Source organism: Labrus bergylta, chromosome 21 (assembly GCF_963930695.1).
Source record: "Labrus bergylta chromosome 21, fLabBer1.1, whole genome shotgun sequence".
NCBI classification, from domain to species: domain Eukaryota; kingdom Metazoa; phylum Chordata; class Actinopteri; order Labriformes; family Labridae; genus Labrus; species Labrus bergylta.
The window spans coordinates 3965899-3986402 of NC_089215.1; the positions used below are offsets into that span (position 1 = coordinate 3965899).

Consider the following 20504-nt stretch of genomic DNA (forward strand, 5'->3'; position numbering starts at 1 on the left):
AACAGACCAAGTCTGGAAACTGGTCTTGTAGCTGGAGAGGTGCCAGTCCACTTCCTGAGCACTGCCAAGGTCGCCTTGAGCAAGGCACCGAACACCTCCACCTGCTCAGGAGCTCTCGCTGTGGCACCCCTCACTCTGACACCTCTCCTTTAGTGCATGTCTTCTTCTTATATTTCTATGTCCATCACAGAAATCTGCTTAAAAACCCAATCACATGTTAAACTAAACTCGCCTTAGAAAAATTTGGTTTTCAAGTTTTGTAAACTACAAAAAAAAGAAATGTCCGTACAGTCATGACTAAAATACAAACAAGTACTGCTTGTGGCTTAATCGGCACACTTTCTTTCACACTTCTACCACATGCTGAGAAAACCCTCGACAGGTGATCCTGTCTGTCTGTCTGTCTGTCTGCGTATCTGTCTGTCAGTCTGTTTCCGTCTGTGTGATGCAGACAGGTCTCCTCCTTCAAGAGGCTGCTCACCTTCAAAATGTCTGCTGCACCCTGGGATTAAAACAGCGGAGAGGACTCCCTCTCACAATCACACACACACACACACACACACACACACACACACACACACACACCGCACTTCCTGTCTGTGTCGTGACTCCGTGCTGGGCACACTCCACTAATCAACACCTCACCCACTGAGAACATACGCATAATCCTGCCCCCCGGTTTTCTCTCTCTTCTCTGTTCCCCTGATTGAAGCGTTCACTTAAATATTTGAGTCTTTTCTGCCGAATGCTGTAACCAACATGAGAGCACAACACGGAGCATCGTTTGGGTGTATTTTCTTTTTCACAAAGAAAAAGTTACAAGTCTGAACTTTAAGATGTTGTCATAGCAACAGCTGATTGAGTCTGTGGTACGCTGGATAAGAGATCTCTTAAAACTATTAGTTTATTGATTTTTCTTGATCAATCATTCTTTTTTTAAGGCTCCGGAGGGAGTTGCATCGAATCTGATGTCTTTCTTTTTTTCACTTTGCCTTTATTAGAAAGGACAGCTGAAGGGAGACGGGTAATGCTGGGATGAGAGAGTGAAGAATGACATGCACCAAACGGTTGCTGATCAGGAGTCAGCGACCCGACTACAGTCTGTGTACAGGGGGCGCATGATTCACTTACTGAGCTAACCCAGCACCCCTTGTGATGTCACTGAGTCCCTTCTGTTTAAAGGTGAAGACTTGAAGTTTGGTTAAAAAACTAACAGTGATGGGTGACGAGTTAGTAAAGAAGAGAGATCAAGACTTAAGAGAATAGTTTATCGAGGCTAAATTAGCCGCTGAGAGCATTAAATAACATAACCCATCAAAACTGTTTGCTACACACAGTATAACCTTTCACACATGCACTAAACTCCAGAAAATTAATATGAGATATTCAGGAGGTGGGGCGGGGGCGATGATACCCGACTGTATCGGCGCTCGTTCTCTTAAAGACGCGTGGGACATTTGTGGAAGGGCAACTCAAGAATATTTTAGAGGAAGGCTGTGCTGAAATTTTCTAATCAGGGGTGCATGTATGAAAACAGCGGTAGTGGCATTATGGGTAATGTAGGCAAGATATATAGTGGGGTCAATTCAAGTCTGTTATTAGTCCAACAATGTACCAATGCTAAGAAGCGAATCCAAAATGGAGCCAGTCACCAGAAGGAAGCCCCGAAACTGGGTAATATTCATAAACCAAGTTTTAAAAGCACATAGTGTTATATAACAACACTGGATTACTTCGCTTGAATTTGCCGTTTAACAACAATTTAAGCTAAAACAAGCAGCAAAAAAACTCAATTTTCAGCTCATCTCAGCTAACAAAAAGCTAGGGCTGCTTTATGTATGACATCATCACTGCCACATACAAACAAAGAGGTTTCTCATTTCAGTCCAGCTAATTGAATATTTTGTGATTTCACCGTGCGAAACACTAATCCAGCTGTAGAGAACGAAAACAAAAACATCGGTGTGTTCAGTGAAACGAGGAAACGCTGGGATGAGGGTGTGTGTGTGTGTGTGTGTGTGTGTGTGTGTGTGTGTGTGTGTGTGTGTGTGTGTGTGTGTGTGTGTGTGTGTGTGTGTGTGTGTGTGTGTGTGTGTGTGTGTGTGTGTGTGTGTGTGTGTGTGTGTGTGGATAAATGAATGGAGCGTCCCAGTTCTTAATGTCGATCCTCCACATTAGAGGAGAGAGCGGAGCTGCAGGGAAGCAGGGGGGGAAAGAAGGATAAAAGGGCTAACTAACAACATCCTTATCCACCCCCCCAACCACCACCCACCCACCCACCCCATCACACACCCCCCCCCACCCAAACTCCTTCATCTCACCACACAATTTCTCCACCCCTTCATCAGTTGGCTCTCCTACAGCTCACTCCACATATCTACCCACCAAGTCCCCATCTTTTTTAATTTGATTTCATCTCTCTCTCATGTATCTCAGCATGTTGGGGGTGTGAAGTGTTACCTCTCCCCCCCCTCTAACCCTCTCCTCCCCCCGATCAACCAATCAGGACGCTTGGCACACTGTGCACCAATCCTAAGGCGCAGAAACCCTCTCTAGAGCCGCGTTACAGTCAATGAGATGGAGCAAAACATGCAAACTTATTAACTTCTTTCTTCCTCTCCATCTCCTCATTCCTCCCCCCCTCTCCCCCTCCCACTAACCCTTCTTAATCCCTTTTTTTATTTTCTCCAGATTTCATCTCTTCTCTCCCGCTCCAGCTGTCGTTTCTCCTTCGCTCTGTAATGGAGTCACTCTATTATTCATAACACTCTCTCTCTCTCTCGCGCTCTCCAGTTAGGTTACTTGTTTCTGTCTTCTGAGCTGAGTGCTGTCAGAAGTCTGTGTTGGCATCTGGCGCTCCAGCTTAAAGATGCTCCACGTGTGCAAAGCTTTTTTAAAACCTTACCATCATCTTACAAATGACACTGCATTCCACTGACGACAGAGGAACATTGTTTTTGTTCAGTTGCCATTATGTGATAGTAACATTATTTTATATTTTAGTCATTTTAAAGGGGGGTAGTTTAACTGAGACACTGATACGATACGATACCCTAAGCTTGTGCTATGTTAGCATAAGATACACCATAAGACTAACTTTGCTACGATGCGATAAGATACCATATGATATGCTACCATAAGCTACAAAGCTATGATACCATACCATGATTTTGGGTTAGGTTAAGGGTAAAAAGCTGATCAGTGTTTGTTTCTAGGCTGTGTAAAAGCGGGGAATCATGGGAGTTCTCTCTGCTACTCTCTGATATATGAATGTAAACATTGTCATGCAATTCTACATACTACACCTTTAATATTCTCGTCAGGACTAAAATGTTAAGTGTTCGTTTGAAGACTGTAAACAGCTCCCTCTGTTCTGTCTGTTGTTGTGCTTTTAAAAAAGTCCTGATGCAATTTGATTTAATCCCTAAACATCAAAATGTTTGATCTCCTCTGAACAGCCTTCAGGATTAAATCTGTAAAACCCTCAAATGACAAAAAAAAAAGATCAATTTAGCTGAACATCTGTACAGAACATCCGCCCGTATACTTCTTCATCTTCAACGTCTCACCCTGTGTCTTTCTACTTTGCCTTTAGGTGACAAAGTGATTGATGAATCGCGTCAATGGAGAATGGATTAGATTAAGTTAGAACAAGTGGTATGCAAAAGAGAGAGCAGAAAAGAAGCAATCAAGAGCAGTGAATATTGATTGTTTTGGTTATCAATCAGCCTGTTAATTGTTCTCTCTCTCGCTCGAAGAATCAATTATTTTGTTTATGAAATGTGAATAAACTTTGGAAAATCAATCTAAATGTCTCATAGATCGTTCAGAAAACACAAAGATCATTGTTACCAAAGAGGATTAAAAAAAAGCAGAATGATGTCATTTGAGGAGCTTGAAAGAGTGACTTTTTCTCATTTATTTCATCTGTTCATCTACAATTTAAAAATGTATTGAAGAACTTGTTCTCACATTGCTTGCTTGGTGCATACATTTTGTAGTATTTAGCAACATCTTCATACGATCAGCACGGTGTGTGTTGCATGATTGTCTTTTTGCAATTAGGAGTCGTGTTGCACGAAATGTTATTTGAAAGCAATTACAAGCTTCACTGCTTTTTAATGTTTATATCGGCGCAACATTTAGAGATGAATTAACTCTATAAGATATGCAAGAGATTCAGAGACGAAGAGGAGATGTTGACACCAAATCTTCTAAACTCAAAGACCTTTTGAATTCTTACACAAACAAGTTCTTGTTTTTTAAAAAATATTTTACAGATAAACTTTCATTTTTGGATGAAAAAATAAGCTATACTTTTTTTCTTTTACTGTAATGGAATCTGCTTTTTTCTACAGAGATGTAAACTATAGTTGTGTTTATACAGAGAGGGCAATAAGAGTTGTAAGGATTAAATATTTATATGTGTGCAGCAGATCTGGTGGGAACAAAGAGAAATAGACTCACTGGCTAAAGAGCAGAAAGAATATGTAGGCGTCAAATATGAATCTTGGCTGAAATAAGTGTCGAGGGATTAATGTGGGACAATGACGGCTCACAGGGGACTCGTGTGTGTGTGTGTGTGTGTGTGTGTGTGTGTGTGTGTGTGTGTGTGTGTGTGTGTGTGTGTGTGTGTGTGTGTGTGTGTGTTGATGCTGCTTCCTCCCCCCAGTCCCAGAAGCAGAAGTGTGGCAGAACAATACAGCCTTCTGCCAGCTGACAGAGATGCAGCGAGGGAGGAAGGGGAGGAGGGAAGGAGGGGGATAAAGGAGAGAGAGAGAGAGAGAGAGAGAGAGAGAGAGAGAGAGAGAGAGAGAGAGCGAGAGAGAGAGAGAGAGAGAGAGAGAGTAAGAGAGGAGGTGAGGTGGTGTAGGGGGTGGCGAGGTGGCAGAGTGGAGAAGAGAATTGAGTCTTTCCCAAAATAAACCTCTGAAGAACCAGCGTTTCCAGCATTTCCATCACCTCCCCCCCCTTCCCCCCCCTTCCCCCCCTTCCCCCCCCACACCTCTCACTTCAAACTAGAAAACATCAACGACATCTCTGCGAATGTTCTGCTGAGATGTAAGCCCCCTCCACCCCTCCGCCCCGGTGAAACGGTGTATAGCTGCTAGAAAGAATGAATATCTGCATCAGCAGTCACCTAATCTGCATTTTTTTTACATTTTGAAGTTTCTCTTTAAGAGCTACATCTCGTTGCACTTTTCACAGAATGAGAATCTCTTTTTGGCTGATCGTTTTCACTTACAAAGAATTTCCCTGGATCTGTTGTACACATTTTGGGCAAACTATTCCTTAATGTATAGAGCCAGATATAAATAATGTATGTGATTAATTGTCAAAAACATATACACATTTTCCCAGTTGCAGGAGGTAGGTCATCTTACCCACTGGCTCATTTCCCAAATCTAAGTTTCAAATCCTCAAGTGTTTCCTTATTTATTGAACACCTCTTTCCTCCTTTATGTTCAGTGGCTAGCTGTTCACAAGGTGTTAGCTCGTGTTTGCAAGCTGCATGGTTGATGCTTTGCTTAATAGGGGTTTGTTGTATCTGTTTATTGCCTATTTGGTTTTTATTTTAGACGAAGGGCAGAGTAGAGGTGAGACTGATTGCTTCAGAGTCTGGAGTCGCACCGTCGCTAAAAGCATGAGGGCTGAATTGATAAAGGAAACAAGCAGACGAGTCGAAGTGATGCCAGCAGTCTTCACTTAGAGAAGTGTTTTCATATCACGTCTCTGCCTTCAAGCTTTTTGTCACAATGAAGCCGCCCCTGCTGCCAATTTCAGCCCCTGCTGAAGGAAATATCACTCTCTTGTTCTGCGCCGGAAGGTCAGCCCCCACAGATGGCTCTTTGCACAAATACCAATATTGGGGCTACACTTTTCATAATGAGTGATGCTTCAATAAGAAAAGGGGAAGATATTTAGAAGTGCACCGTAGACACATATTGTGGCAGAGCTGGAAATCACCAAAACAGAAACTCATCCACACCCAGACTCATCAGCAGTCTACCAGTACTGCCAGTTCCACCTGGCAGCGAACCAAAAGACCGACTGACTGCAGAAGCTACAGGAGACATGACTAGCGCAGCATAGCTCGTCCATAAGTAGTGCATGTTTGTTTGAAGCCTGCAGCTACAGTAATAGCTTTACTGGAAGCCGTGCTACATTGGTCCCTGTGGTGTTCATAATGCATGACTTCTGTTCTCAGCTTCCTGCAGCACAGAAACATAAACGCACTATAATGCGCTCAGGATTGGCGTCCAGATGAACTGGTCGGAAAGCATTACTTAATTCAGTTATATAAGAAAATGTACACAAAGAGAGGACATTACCAGAAGTGATGTGTATTAAAATGTAGTAGAAGTGTGAACGATAGAGTAACCAGGAGGGCCAATGAAAAAAACACAGTGAATCCAGAAAAAGGATAAAGTGCGCTTCACAATTCTGCTGTAAACTAATGCAACTTTCGAAAGAATCAAGCTAGCTGTTTCCCCTGTTTCTCCTGTGCATGCTATCATAAATTAAAGCTAAGCAGGCGAGCCGAATCTAGCTCTTATTGGCTAACCCGATGTAGCCTACAGACTGAACAAAGGAGAAAGTGACAACATAAATTAACTTTGACTAAAATTGAGTAAAACATTTTTGTTAAAAACTCTATAACCCAAGCTTGAAGCCAAACAGCTAAAACACAACTAGCAAAGTAGCTTGCTACTCTTGTTGTAGAGCTAGCTAGGAATGCCTGTTGCTACCATAGCCTTGATTTCGCAGGAGGCCATATGGCAATTTTTATCAAACTGTTGTTAAAAATAAATACTTTTCTGCCTTCCAACAGACTTTTTATATGTGGAGTTACTGAGACAGTTTGAGGTATTGACGGATTGTTGTTCTGAACTTAGGCCAGGGCGAGGTAAGACGTTTAAGCTAACCAACGGTAACACTTTCTGACTCATGATAAGAGACTAATCTTTGTCTGAGAAGGCAAAGGGGGTTTTTTATTCCCTGAATCACTGAGATGTTCCCATAAGAGAGAGGGAGAGTAAAAAGATGGACTGCAGGAAAGTTAAAAGGGGGAGACAGTGACACCTAGTGTAGCGTAGCGTCTGTTATCTCCACAGTGTCTGAAAGGGAGACAGAAAACAGGTACAGAGACGGGACAAGAGAGACAGAGGAGGCGGGCGGGGGGAGAGCTAATGTGAGCGCAGGAAAAGAAAAGAAAAGGTAATTGAGGTGATGTGATCCAAGGAGGGAGAGGATATTTTTGTACCACGGTGCCAAGAATCAGCCGGGGGGCAGACAGTGGTATGGATTTACCTTGAGTGAGGCGAGGCTAGGCGATACCCTCCCTATAGCATTACACTACAAACACTGAGAAGTGCTGATGTCACCCCGCACACACTTAATACTACACAGCAACACGTTTCTCTCACCTGTTGCTTTAATAGAAACGCCATTAAAGATCACTCAGGCTCAGATTGTCAGCTTGTTTTGTCAAGGTCAAACCTCCCTCCTCCTCCCCTGATCACAGTCAGGCTATTGTGACTCGTCGATGTCTGAGTTTTACCCTGAATCCCCTTCTGCGTTCGATGAAAAGACGTCATTGTGCGGTCGATCTGGATTACACATCCACTTTGGCAGAGAATAATCTGTGTTTTCTGATGCCTTCAAATCGATCACTGGCGTCAAAACGTGGATTGTAATGTGATTTACAACACCGTCGAAACTCTAAGAGAGGACCTGTAGTGTAGGGATTGATTTCCTCACTTGTGTGTACCTAACAAGGATTTATGTCGCAGTTCATCACATCTTTCCTTTTGGTAGAAAAAGGCTGATGCAACACAACATTTAAAAAACATGAATAATGGTGGTTGCTTTGGGGTAATTTGTTCCTGTGATCAATAAAATGATGTAATTATGTGTAATACTTGAAAAAATAAAAATGATATTACATTAATAAGTGTGATACTTGAAATTAGCATGACATCATGACAAGAAAACATATTTATATTTTCATTTCATTGTACAGTGTTCCCCTTTGTTATTGTTTTTTGTATTATATCTTTGCTTTAATACAGTGTATAGTTTCTGTACAGTTTATTTTAATTCACTTAGCTGTTATTTTTTATTTATTTGTACTTTTCGACTCTTTTTTTTTTTTCTTTTGCTGCTTTTCTATTTTATATATAATTTTAACTTTTTTTTGATGAAGCTGACTCAGGGAGAAACACACAAGAATTCCAGTGTACCTGTACTGTCCTGTACCTGTGCAAATGGCAATAAACATCTATTCTATTCTATCATACAACATTTGACACCATGAGTTTACTCCCTAGCACTGTTTTGTCTTTATTTTCTGCACTTCCAAAAACAAAGAAAAGATATTTAAACTTCAGACAAGCATTTAACTTTTTTTTAAAGATTTTTTTTCTGCTTTTTAAAAAAATCAGATTTCTTGATCTGCAAATTGAAAATGGACGTCAAAGCGTGCAGAAAGAAAAGCACTTACTCTCAAGTCATGAGCCACTGCTAACGGCTTGGTCATTTGAACATACATGCGTCGTATATCGCCATTTTTAGGACACTGTCAGAATTTGTCTCAGTAAAAATATAGCACGTTTGTTTTTTGGCACTTATTCTCAGCAACAACTCAGGACTCTGTCCACCATTAGAAGTCACCTCTAGAGTCTACATTCTTCCGACCTTGATGCTAATGAGGTCACCGCTATTGACTCTTTGTGACAGGTGGCTAACCCCGGACTAATGATGACCTCAGGCTATATTCAGCATGAACACACACACACACACACACAGACAAAAAACACACACATGCACACAAGCTGAAATGTCAACATGTACACACGAAGGGCCCAACACCAATGATTTAGAGCACCGCAACAATCACAGCTAGACACGCACACACACACACACACACACACACACACACACACACACACACACACACACACACTGAGGTGGACAAAGTTATTCTATCACTGAAGCCTTCAGCTGAATTGTTATGTCAAATATGTCACAACAGCAAGTGTGATTATTGATTTCAAGTCAGACCTATTGATCAGATCATGGATGTATGTGTGTCTGTGTGTGTGTGTGTGTGTGTGTGTGTGTGTGTGTGTGTGTGTGTGTGTGTGTGTGTGTGTGTGCGTGTGCGGACAAAACCAGGTCCCTCCTTGTAGAGTGTCGCATGTGCGCACACACACACACATGCACCAAATCAACCCACACCTAACCGCAGGGTGTGACTGATGACGCTTTTGGCTTTAGTGCAGATTCCTCCGATGAATTCACAAAATCTTGCCCAACAAAATATAGTGTCTGCGCACACACACACACACACACACACACACACACACACACACACACCTAGACGCACAATATTTTTATCAGACTGGATGAGGGGACGTATGATGTGCAAAGTGATGGCATAAAGATTAAAAAAAAGATTTCTTATACAAAAGTTTTAATGGCAACAAAGCGGGGTGACTGAGGACAATTCCCAAACACACACACACACACACACACACACACACACACACACACACACACACACACACACACACACACACAGGGAGGTACGCCTCTACAAATGACAAGTTTCAAAAAGACAAAAACAAGCAACTTGAGAGTGTGTGTCTGTGGGTGTGTGCATGACAGACTTTTTTTTTTAAGTATTTAGGAGTCAAAAACAGGTGATCATTTCTACACACACACTCAAAGACACACACACACACACACACACACACATATTAATAGCAACACCGCTGCTTAAAATACCAAACTGTCCTCTATAGCCAATCCTTGTTATCGTTCTTTTCTTCCCTGTCCGAGCTCTCTTCTCATCCATCTTTCTGTCTTTTACCCCTCCTTCTCCCCTCCCTGATTATTCCCATTGGGACCACCCCTCTTATCACACTGGTGTGTGTATGTGCATGTGTGTGTGTGCGTGTGTGTGTGTGTGTGTGCGTGCGTGTGTGTGTGTGTGTGTGTGTGAGAAGGCTGCATCATGACAAAAGAGAACCTCCACCAGACCGAAACGTCTCCAGCCTCTCTCTCTCTCTCTCTCTCTCTCTCTCTCTCTCTCTCTCTCTCTCTCTCTCTCTCTCCCCTGTCAGCTCTCTTTCCTCCATTACTTTCCCTTTGTCTCTTTCTCCCTGTTATTTTCCTCCTCCTCATTTTCCTCTTTTTCTCTACCTTTTTCTTCAATTCACGCGACCGCTTCCTTGCCGCCTTCTTCTTCTCCTTCTCATCCTCCACAGCGTTGAGATTCTCATCCGCCTTTTTCTTCAGCTGCGAGGCGGCGTGCGCCATGCTGCTCCAGTCCAATTAATCCTCACAGGTGGGAAACGGGGGCGCAGGAGGGATGAACGGAGGGAACGGAGTCTCCTCTTTAGCCTTTTTTTCTTCTCCGCTCCTGATTGTCTTTTTTGTCCCTCCTTTTCTTGGCTTTTGTCCGAGAAGGAGCCCTCACAGGTGTGTGGAAGAGGATGTTCCTCTCCTTTTTTTTTTTGTAACTCTTGCCCTCTTTTCTTTTGTTCTTTATTTCCCTCGTCAGCTATCCAGACTTAGCAGATGCACTTTGGGGCAGGACGGAGACAGGACACACTCCTCTTGTTTCACCTCTTGAAGCGTCTCCACAGACTCCAATCAAAGTGCAAAACAAGTGCCAATCATACAAATAAAAAAAGAGCTACTCAAATGATCCACAGTCAGTTCAGATTGTCCTTTTGATTAAGAATAAGGTATACAAAAAAAAACAGTTCAGTTACAAGAAGTAGAGCTCCAAGGTTGGAGGTCCAACTATGGGCTCAAGCTCCAGCCTTCAGCCCAGAAGAGAGCTCTGTTGTCTGGGTAAATAAACTGGTCCTGGGTCCTGCTGGACTGGTCCCCACAGCCGGATGCCTGCACCTGAGCTGAGCCATTCTCAATGTTCAAACAACAAACACACACACAAACACACACGCTCTAGTCACCGACGCCTCGCCGGGACATGTGAACAGGATGGAAATGACAGAGGAAAAGGAGGTAAGAGAAAGGAGGAGAAGGAGGGGGTGGAGGAGGAGGATGAGGTGGTGGAGGGAGGAGGGTTGAGGAAGGAGGGGGCAGAGAGAGGTAGAGAGAGAGAGAGAGCAGCTGGGACAGCAGAAAAAAAAGAAGGAGGGAGGAGGGATGGATGAATACCTCTGCTCAGTACCAGCTGCCTGAGATAAAAGCGAGAAAAGGATGATGATACTTCACACAGGGTGCATATAGCACACGCTCACACACACACACACACACACACACACACACACACACACACAGCGTCCTGTATAGCACAGTGTGCAGAGTGCAGTCATGATGCTCCTGTTATGAAACTTCTCTCACTCTGCCTCTTCGCTGCCTCCATCCACACTTTTCTTCCTTCGCTCCAAAACAAGAGCTAACCACAGACAGAACATTACATTAATCTAAAATAAATTCATCATAATTAAAACCAAACTGCTTGAATCCCTTGTAGTTACACTCAGATGATTATTGACGACAAACTGATTTTCTTAATGGATCATCTGGCAGGAAGTTGAAGAAACAAAAGTCCTGGTTGGCAACAAATGGTGATGTACATCAGTGGATCTCAACTCGTCTGACCCGAGGACCCGCCTCCAACTCCTCCCTGAACAACTGCGACCAAAATTTCTGATATTTTCCGGTTTATTCAGTGAAAAATTTGGGCACTCAGTCGGTACAAACCAGGAAACTGAAGCAAGAAAATGAACAAAACAAACGTGTTAAAAAAGCGCACGACACAAACGTTTGTTTTTTTCCAGTCACACATTTGCGACCCTCTGAAAGTGGCTCCGCGACCCAGTTCAGGGTCCCAACCCACCAGTTGAGAAACCCCTGCTGTAGATAAAACTGAGATCTAACCACGGCTGATGGATAAATTGTGCATCCTTGTCGTTTGATCCTTCAGTATGTCTTTAAACAAAGTCAGACTTTTCGATTAGAGTCGTGTTAACACGAGAGAGTTGTGAGAAAAGTCAATTTATAAAAAAATCGAAGTTTTCATCTTTTATCTTATTTATCGTTGTTCATGTGTGTTTACCGGTGCAGTGTTGTAATCCAGTACCAGTGTAGGATGGTGGCTGTAACGCATCTAAAAGCTGTTTGCTAAGCGGCATCGAATTACAACAGAAGAAGAAAGAGTTTCAGGTGACACATCTGTAGCATGCAGACCGTAGATACAAGAAGAAACTGACATAGCCTCTCCTCACATTAGTTACGATCTATTTCGACTACGATTATAAAGTGAAGTAATTGGTTTCTTAAGTTAAATCCGCCACGATCGGATGCTAAGTCAATTAGCCCGTTAATGGCAATTACTGTTATGTGTCAACATCAAGCTAACCAGCTAATTACGTCCCGGTCCAACATCATGGAGTATGAGATGAATGAGGGCGACATGAGTGGATGTTATCTGGCCAAAGAAGAAGACAGCATAATAAAAGGAGAAGAAGACGGCGGGGTAATGTCGGACAGCGGTGAAAAGAAGTTATGACGCATGATGAGGTGAAACTGACACCAAGTTGCAGCGATTAAATACCTTCATTTTGCCCTTTACCTTTTCTATAGACATTTTATATTCTTCACTTCATCAGATGAACACGATTCACCAACTCTCACAGAACCATCGAGATATTATCGTTATCATGGCACACACATCACGTATCTTATCGTGAGTGACCCTGTGACCCCTGGTGTTTACTGTTTGTTGGAAAACTACAAACATTTTCACTTTAGTTTGAGAAAAAAAAAGGAAAATCCTGCTGTGTACTACTGAATCAATTATTGAGATGCTCATGTATTATTCAAGACACATTGACATACTCAGATACGAGACGATCATACCTTAAGGGGGGGTTCCTGTGCAATCAGCACGTATGCTAATGATTTAGATTTTAGCTTGAAGTGACAAAATAGTTTTACTTCTACCCCAAACATACAAAATAAATGAAATAAATGATAAATTCAATTATTTTAGCAGTCGATGTTTTCCTTGATGTTTTTAAAGGGCGCATATAATGAGATGTACAAGCTGCAATAACAGATCAATACAACTCTGCATGTTTTTATGTCTCAAATGGGATCGCTAGAGTGTGTTTGCATGCATGTGTGTGTGTGTGTGTGTGTGTGTGTGTGTGTGTGTGTGTGTGTGTGTGTGTGTGTGTGTGTGTGTGTGTGTGTGTGTGAGTGTGTGTGTGTGAGTGAGAGTGCATGGTATGAGCTCATGTCGGTGGACTGCAGCCTTTGAATATTAACATCGTGGGAGAGAGGAGATGTGGTTGTGGTCCATGACGTGCACATGTGACAGAAGAGCAGGCTCTCTATTGGCTGTCTGGGTATCATGAACGCTGTAATTGGCTACCTGGAGAAGGAGGTCCCGCCCATAAGTGACAATAACAAAGAGGAGAGGAGAGGAGAGGATGTCTCAATCGTACGACATTTACAGAATATTTAACTGCAAATGATCTGTTTCTTAAATGACAAAATGTAACGAGATCACATCTTTTATTTACGTTTTGCAGCATGCCAACAGATTTTTTTTCTAAGTGCCATCACAGGAGATGTGGTAACATGACATACCAGTTCATGTTTTTCTCTGTGTTTCTGAAGCCGAGCTCCTCCGCAGCTTGTGCCCCAGATTCTTCCCTCTGGGCGTGAGCCAACCAGTGTACACACACACAGTGAGCAGACACTCGGATCTGACTAGAATGGCATTTAATGCAGCATCCAGTGTCTGAGGGACGTGTGTGTATATCTGCTGCACATACAACATGACTCTGATTGATTTTGATCATGTTCTAAGTAAGAGGAGCCGCTCCTATTTATAGTAAACCTCAATGCATTTAAGTTGCTGGTTTAAATCAAAGACTGTAAATATAAATGCCATCTGTTCCTGCAGGGGGCGCTGGAGTCCTATTGATGGATGTCTAGATACTGGAAATCCTGTCTTCGCCTAACTTTAAGTCAACCTTACGACAGGCTGAGAGCTGGAGCTGAGGCGGGTTTTGAAATTCTTGGCAAACCGTTAAAACCGCATCCGCTTGTCAATAAGGTCAGCTACGCGTTATATTGTGAAAAACTTGTATCCTTCATGAATCTATTATCAAAGAATTCAACCCCTGTACAGTGTGTGCCAATCGAGACGTGCGCTAATCAGACCAATTTATTGTTTTTTGAATGGGTGTGTATGTGACTTACCCTAACCAAAACAACTCGCGCTGCATTGTTGTGTTAGCATGCTAATGCTAGCGATCTTTATTATGCTGGTATCTTCACACTGCATGTAAATTTACCTGAAATGAGCGTGATCTAGAAACACAGTTAAGCAGTGAGTACAGTATGTTATTCTTCTTTTCTCTAGTCCCTCAATTAAACTACTTTTATACACGAGGGGAGGAGTCAGCCGGCCGTCCGGGCGATGTAAACAAACTCAAGATAGGACTCTGAAAACATCACAGACAGTGGGACTCGGGTGTTACACCCATTGTAGACAGTCATGACTCACAGAGTTATTTTCAGAGGATAGACTTGATTTCTATTATATTTAAGTGTGAAAAATCACAAAGAAAGCCTTTAAACTAAATTCTCCAAAAAAAAAAAAAGTGGAGTGTACAAGCTCACTTAGCGTCTGCCTCACTCCTGTTCTGCACTACAATAAGTCATCAGTCTGAGTGACTTAAGATAGGATTCATTGGATTAATCCTCCATTATGTGCGTCTGTAAGAGGAGCCTCTGAATGGGAAGTCTGGCCCCTTAAAGGCTTTCTGTCTGTGCTGAAGCTGGATTAACAGCAGGTGATTCCTCTGCTCGTGGATCAGAGATGTAACGCTGCCCTAACACAAGATGATGCTGTCTTAAGATTTAAGAGTTTGGAATGATTTTGGGTGGGGGTTTAAAATCTTACTTTGCTAAAAAAAAAAAAAAAAAACCTATTACAGTTTGTGTTCTCTGAAAGAAACAGCGAACTCAGGGAGAACGTCAGGCGTTAAGATGTGGGTCAGCAACAAAAAACACAACCGTCAGTTCTTTCTCTGTTTACACATTCATCATCTGCACAATTTTCCTCCAACATTTCCGCTCCTGTTTTCTATCTCTTCTGTGTATCAGTCTTCTGTCTCTATAGCTGCTGATGTAGTCACTCCCTGCAGCAAACCGCTCGGTGCACTCCAGCATGAAACTGCAGTTAATCAAGTCATGTGCCAGTGTGTGTGTTACCGCGGCCTCCGCAGGCTGGAGACGGTAATGCATGATTAGAGGATTGAACACAGGATGGCCTCGGGGGGGGGGGGGGGGCAATCAGAGACTCATTTCATACATGACAACTTAAAACTAATTATGCAAAGAAAAGAAAAATAAATAAACATCTTCACTGAATACTCCAAGGTTAACCATTAGTCAGCAGCACAACCTTCATCGTTCTTCCTAAGGAGAGTTTTTTTTCAGTTATCTGTTAATTAGGCCTAGATGCTCTGGACCTACTTTTAATAGTCGGATATGATTCAGGATCATTTCATGAACACGTCAGGGTTAGAAAAGGCTGAGATGTAGAGGACCGGGAGTCTTCTCGCAGGCTCCTTTTCTTGTCACATCATTAATCAGAGTGTATCCTCTGCAGGACAAATAACCGAGGGATTCATTTCTTAGCTAGAAGAAAAAAAACCCATGCAGTGAAATTACAATCCAGCCAAACCTTGAACACATCGTGCATCATAGTCACACATAAACTGACTGTTAGTGACTGAAAAGGCGCCGCTGACTGTGGTGTTCATTTAGAGAGAAACAGGGCTGATCAATATGTCAGGAAAACAGCAAACACTCTCCACACACACTCTCCACACACACTGTATACACACACTGTACACACACACTGTACACACACACACACACACTCTATCTCATATGTCGACACAAAAGCCTTTACAGTGTGTTATGGATCAGGGAGAGGCAGAGGAAGCTAACAAAGAGTGAGAGCGTGTTAATGCATGTGAGGTGCGTGTGTGTGTGTGTGTATGTGTGCGTGTGTGTGTGTAAGTGTGTGTATATGTTAAAAGGTTTAAAAGGTTTCTCCTCTGTGAGTAGCTGACAGTTTCTTAGATTATAACCTGGGTGAAGTTTGGCTCCCTCCCATTTAAAATGATGAGAAGAGAAGAGGCTTTACAACAGAAATTTGACATAATTTTTTAATATGTTGGTTTAAAAAAACAAAAAAAATCATGTAAAAAACTTAAAATAGCTCAATAAAAGTGGGATTGTTAAAAGAAATGTATTTATTCTGCCTTTAAATGCAGATATAGTTTAGTCGACACTTGTGTGTTCTGTGGTGTCTGGCTCCCTCTAGTGGCCATGTGGGACTTTCACATTCACTGATTTGTTTTTTTATTACATGTTAAATCTTTCAGGTGTTCAGAGGTCGTATTAATTATTAAGTTATACATGAAAGAAGCTGTGTGCAAAAAGCAATTTCATCCCCTCAAGTTACAGCCTTTATAAATGCTGCAGGACCTGATCCAAACAGGTTTGAGTGGCTTAAAAGATGTGATAGCTTTGGAGAATTATTTCAATACCTACCTAAAACTTTATTTTGGTGTACAGAATAATAATAATAATCATCTTGAATTATTTAATTAATGTGTCCTGAAGTCTTTTATACCAGATTATTTTATATTATTGTGCATATTATAGAATCTCATTCATCGGCATCTAATATTTTTATCCTCTACTTCATTTGTATTTTTCAGCCAGTTGTGTTTGTTGTTTGTATTTTTATGACACACTGAGCTGCACTGAGGTGAATGCTTTGTTTGCTTCTGTCCATGTTAGTATGAATTTTCATGAATTCATTAATTTTGGTAATTTATTCCATTTAAATCTGGTATATTTAAAATTCCTCTATTAGGTCTGTGTAGCTGTAATACAGTATGTGTAAGACGCGTCGCAGCAGCAAAGCTATATTTGGATCGGAGACACATTTTGTGAGCTGGGAAGGAATTTGTAGGCTGTGTGAGCCAACAGAACATAAACAAGAGTGTCAACATGAAAGTTCTGTCAGCCATTTGTGTTCTGAAATATCGTCTGACCTCGGCCGGATAAATTCTACGATAATCAACAGTCTGTGTCACGATTTCCTCATTGAACATTTACAACTTAAACAACCCCACAAGGAACATTTTGTGTAATCATATATAATCTAATCTCAGATTATATTTTAGACTTTCCGATTGATCCGTTCAGATTTATACGTCCTAACATGAGGAGTGCAGGCACAATCTGTATTCCATTCACATTAAACTGAGTTCAAAACTTGCAAATACTTTTTTTTCTTTGACTAATTAATTAAAGAAACAAATCTATCCATCCATCATCTATACTGCTTTTCCGGATCGGGCGGGTCGCAAGGGGACTGGGGCTGATCCCAGCTGTCATCGGCTGAGAGGCGTTCACCAGCCAGTCACAGCGCTGACATATAGAGACAGACAAGCAGCCACACTCACATTCACACCTACGGGTCGATTTAGAGTCAGCAGTTAACCTAACGAGCATGTCTTTGGACTGTGGGAGGAAGGGAACCCACACATGCACGGGAAGAACATGCAAACTCCTCACAGAGAGGCTCCTATCTGAACCAGGAACCTCCTCACTGTGAGGCAACAGCGCTAACCACTGCACGACAGAATCAAATACTAAGTGAACACTCTTGTCTACATCATTGTGACTGTCTTTCTGATTTTTTTTACATTCAACATTTTTTTTAAACAAATTAAAGTGTTTGTGTCTTTCTGGCTTTCTCTGCATCACTTGGACAAGAACATTTTGTGATACTTTGACTTGTAAATCAATATTTTCACTCTCAGGTGGTTTGTTTGTGTTTAACTGCCAAAATAACAGCCGATATAAACAACAGATTAATGCTCATGTGAAATCTTTTCTTACCTTTGTGCATGATGCTCGGGTTATTAGATGATAATAATCCTAATAGATGTAGTTCTTCTTCTGACCACTGAGAGGCAGCATTGCACATACAGAAAAGAATCACAGTTTGGAAACAAAAGACGGCACGCTGTTATTTATTCCAAAATATGAATTCATGAATTTCATAACAGTTCAACTAACCAATGAAACGTATTAGCCTTATTTCATGAATCTTAACATCAATCATTTCCTGGTGCCTCGGGCTTTGATTGGTTGAATTCTGCATCAATCTGGCTCAAATTACTTATTTTGTTGTTGTTGCATGAATCCAGCAGTTCATCATTCCTGCTTCACTGTCAAAAGAATTAAATAGCAGCGGACGTCAAATCTGATCAGACATGTGCTTCCTTAAGTGTTTCATTAGAATAAAGCGCTCCGTCCTGCATCAATAAAGACTCGGCTCTCACTCTGTGTTTCTGTCAGCTCGGCTGAGATCCAGCTGGAAGACGAACGACGGGAGTAAAACTTGTCGACCCTAAAAGACCTCGCTTTTAGTGTCAGAGTAAGTTCACATCAGGGCTCTGCATTTAACAATCGACACATTTCCAAAGTGGACTGTCTCCTCTTTAATTTATCTTACTCTTCATTATAACACGTCTCTAATAGTTAAAGCTCGGTAATCGTTTACAGGCTTTTGAGTTCTTGTCCTCTTTTATTCCCTTATTCTGAATTGCAGAGACGTGTTCTGGGTTTTAAATCAACAACAGCATGAATTATGAGTTTACTTTTCTTGCTTACAAAAAGATTTAACAATATTCAGTAGCTTTTTCCTAAACAATAAAAACAGACTTATAGGAAAGTAAAGCCGCTCAATCATCACTTCTGGGCCTCCGTACATGTGTGGTGGTGACTCTGTCCTCTGACTGCATTTTCATGTTTTGGTTGACTCAGGACATAACCGGGCTGGGAGATGGTGTGTTTCCCTCAGCCAGTGACAGCGTGCAGGTGAGTTTAGGAGTGGATACAATTCAGCGATTGGACGCCATTCAAACAGGCGATCATGACAGATTAGGACATGGAAGGCAAATAAGAGAAAATCTGATCATAGTGAGGCGAAATACCAATCAGAGTCACCTCACCAATCAAGCTCGTTCTAAATTTAGGGTGAACCTTGAGTTAGCGTTTATCCACGGATGCAGAATTGTAGTGCCAATTCATAATAAATGTAACCTCGAGACACCTTACAAAAAGCAGGCAAAAGACCCCAACTCTTTGATATCAAGCGATCAACACAAGTGATGTGTATAATCAAACATAGATCTAAGAAAGATATCGGCCTATCGGTATCAGATTTTTTTCTCTCCCCAAATATCAATTTTCAGTATCAGGCCCAAAAAAACGATTTTCAGTCAGGCTGACACTTTCCTCCAGCAGGTTTCTTTAAACACCTCTGTGTATGTGTTCATGTTATTAACTCTATGTAATCATGCTAGCTTTTTTTCCCACCGGTGCGTTGTACCCTCCGGTCTAACTGAACCAAACACTCCTCAAACACATCCTTATAACAAAAGATAAACCAACCTTTAAAACACAAACATGGCTGCTCCCTAATGCACAAAGGGAAGTGTTTTTATCACCGAATCAGGCTCAAAGTTGGTCTTAAAGAAAACCTTAAGGAAGGGTTTTTACTGTCACTCACTTGTTGTAAAGTAGACACAACTCATCTCATTCAAAACATCATATTTTCTGTGGTTACATTTCAGTGTTCCCATAATTGATGACACTCATGTACCCTGCATTACGTCCCACCACCACCACATCCTGGATCAATATCAAACAACCTCACATTAGATGCAATTAAAGTCTTCTATAAACACACGGCTTCATTATGGCTCCAACCTCCACTTAGAAACCTCGCACACTGCCGACATGTGAACCACAACCAGCTGCAAGCTTGACGACTACATTACCCAGAAACCATAGAGCTTAGTGTAGTTACACCGGCAAACCAGGAGCCCTGAACACAAAGAAAGACGTTTAGAGACACTGATATGGGATTAAACATCGTGTTGAAGGGGATTTATCTCAGAGTTTATTTGAGGTTCTCCAACATCAAGCTGTAGTCGTTCCTTATCGTGTTGAACACCTTTAAACCTGCTGATTGTCGAGTCTTATCACCAAGAGCAGGACTCCTGGATGACCTGTGGGTAACACATCATTGTTGTGTGTTGGTTCAGCCTGTACACTGCATCATGATCACAGAGAAGGACAAAGCCGGAGTGACGTCATTCATCTGTTCCTGCAGTAATACCAGTCAATGCCAGTCAATACTGGTGTTGTTCTCAAGTATCGGGTATTTGTCAGGCTTCATAAAGACACAAATAAACGATCTGGCACATCAGATTGCAGCCCTGGAGGTTTCTCTCAGCTGTCTCGTCTGGGAAACTCTCTGATTGTTTAGACAGATCACAACCTCTCTCTCTCCCCCTCCCCCTGACTCTCCGTCTCTCCATTCTGTCTGATTCACACTCTATAACTCT

The 20504-nt window shown here is 41.9% G+C and overlaps 1 protein-coding gene across 33 annotated transcripts in view; it reads right to left on the reverse strand.

Annotated features, from left to right (window-relative positions):
* LOC109992409 (ankyrin-3-like) overlaps positions 1 to 20504 on the reverse strand; it is a 158903-nt gene that overhangs the window by 104754 nt on the left and 33645 nt on the right. For 5 of the 33 annotated variants that reach the window (XM_065949377.1, XM_065949371.1, XM_065949364.1 and 2 more), the window contains exon 1: positions 10207 to 11320. The exons of 2 other annotated variants lie outside the window; for them this stretch is intronic. In XM_065949377.1, coding sequence (XP_065805449.1) covers positions 10207 to 10323 — 117 coding nt within the window. In that variant the 5' untranslated portion in view covers positions 10324 to 11320. Of the gene's footprint in view, positions 1 to 10206; positions 11325 to 20504 lie in introns of those variants that run through there. 26 more of the 33 variants (XM_065949381.1, XM_065949376.1, XM_065949366.1 and 23 more) reach the window with 11 other exon arrangements.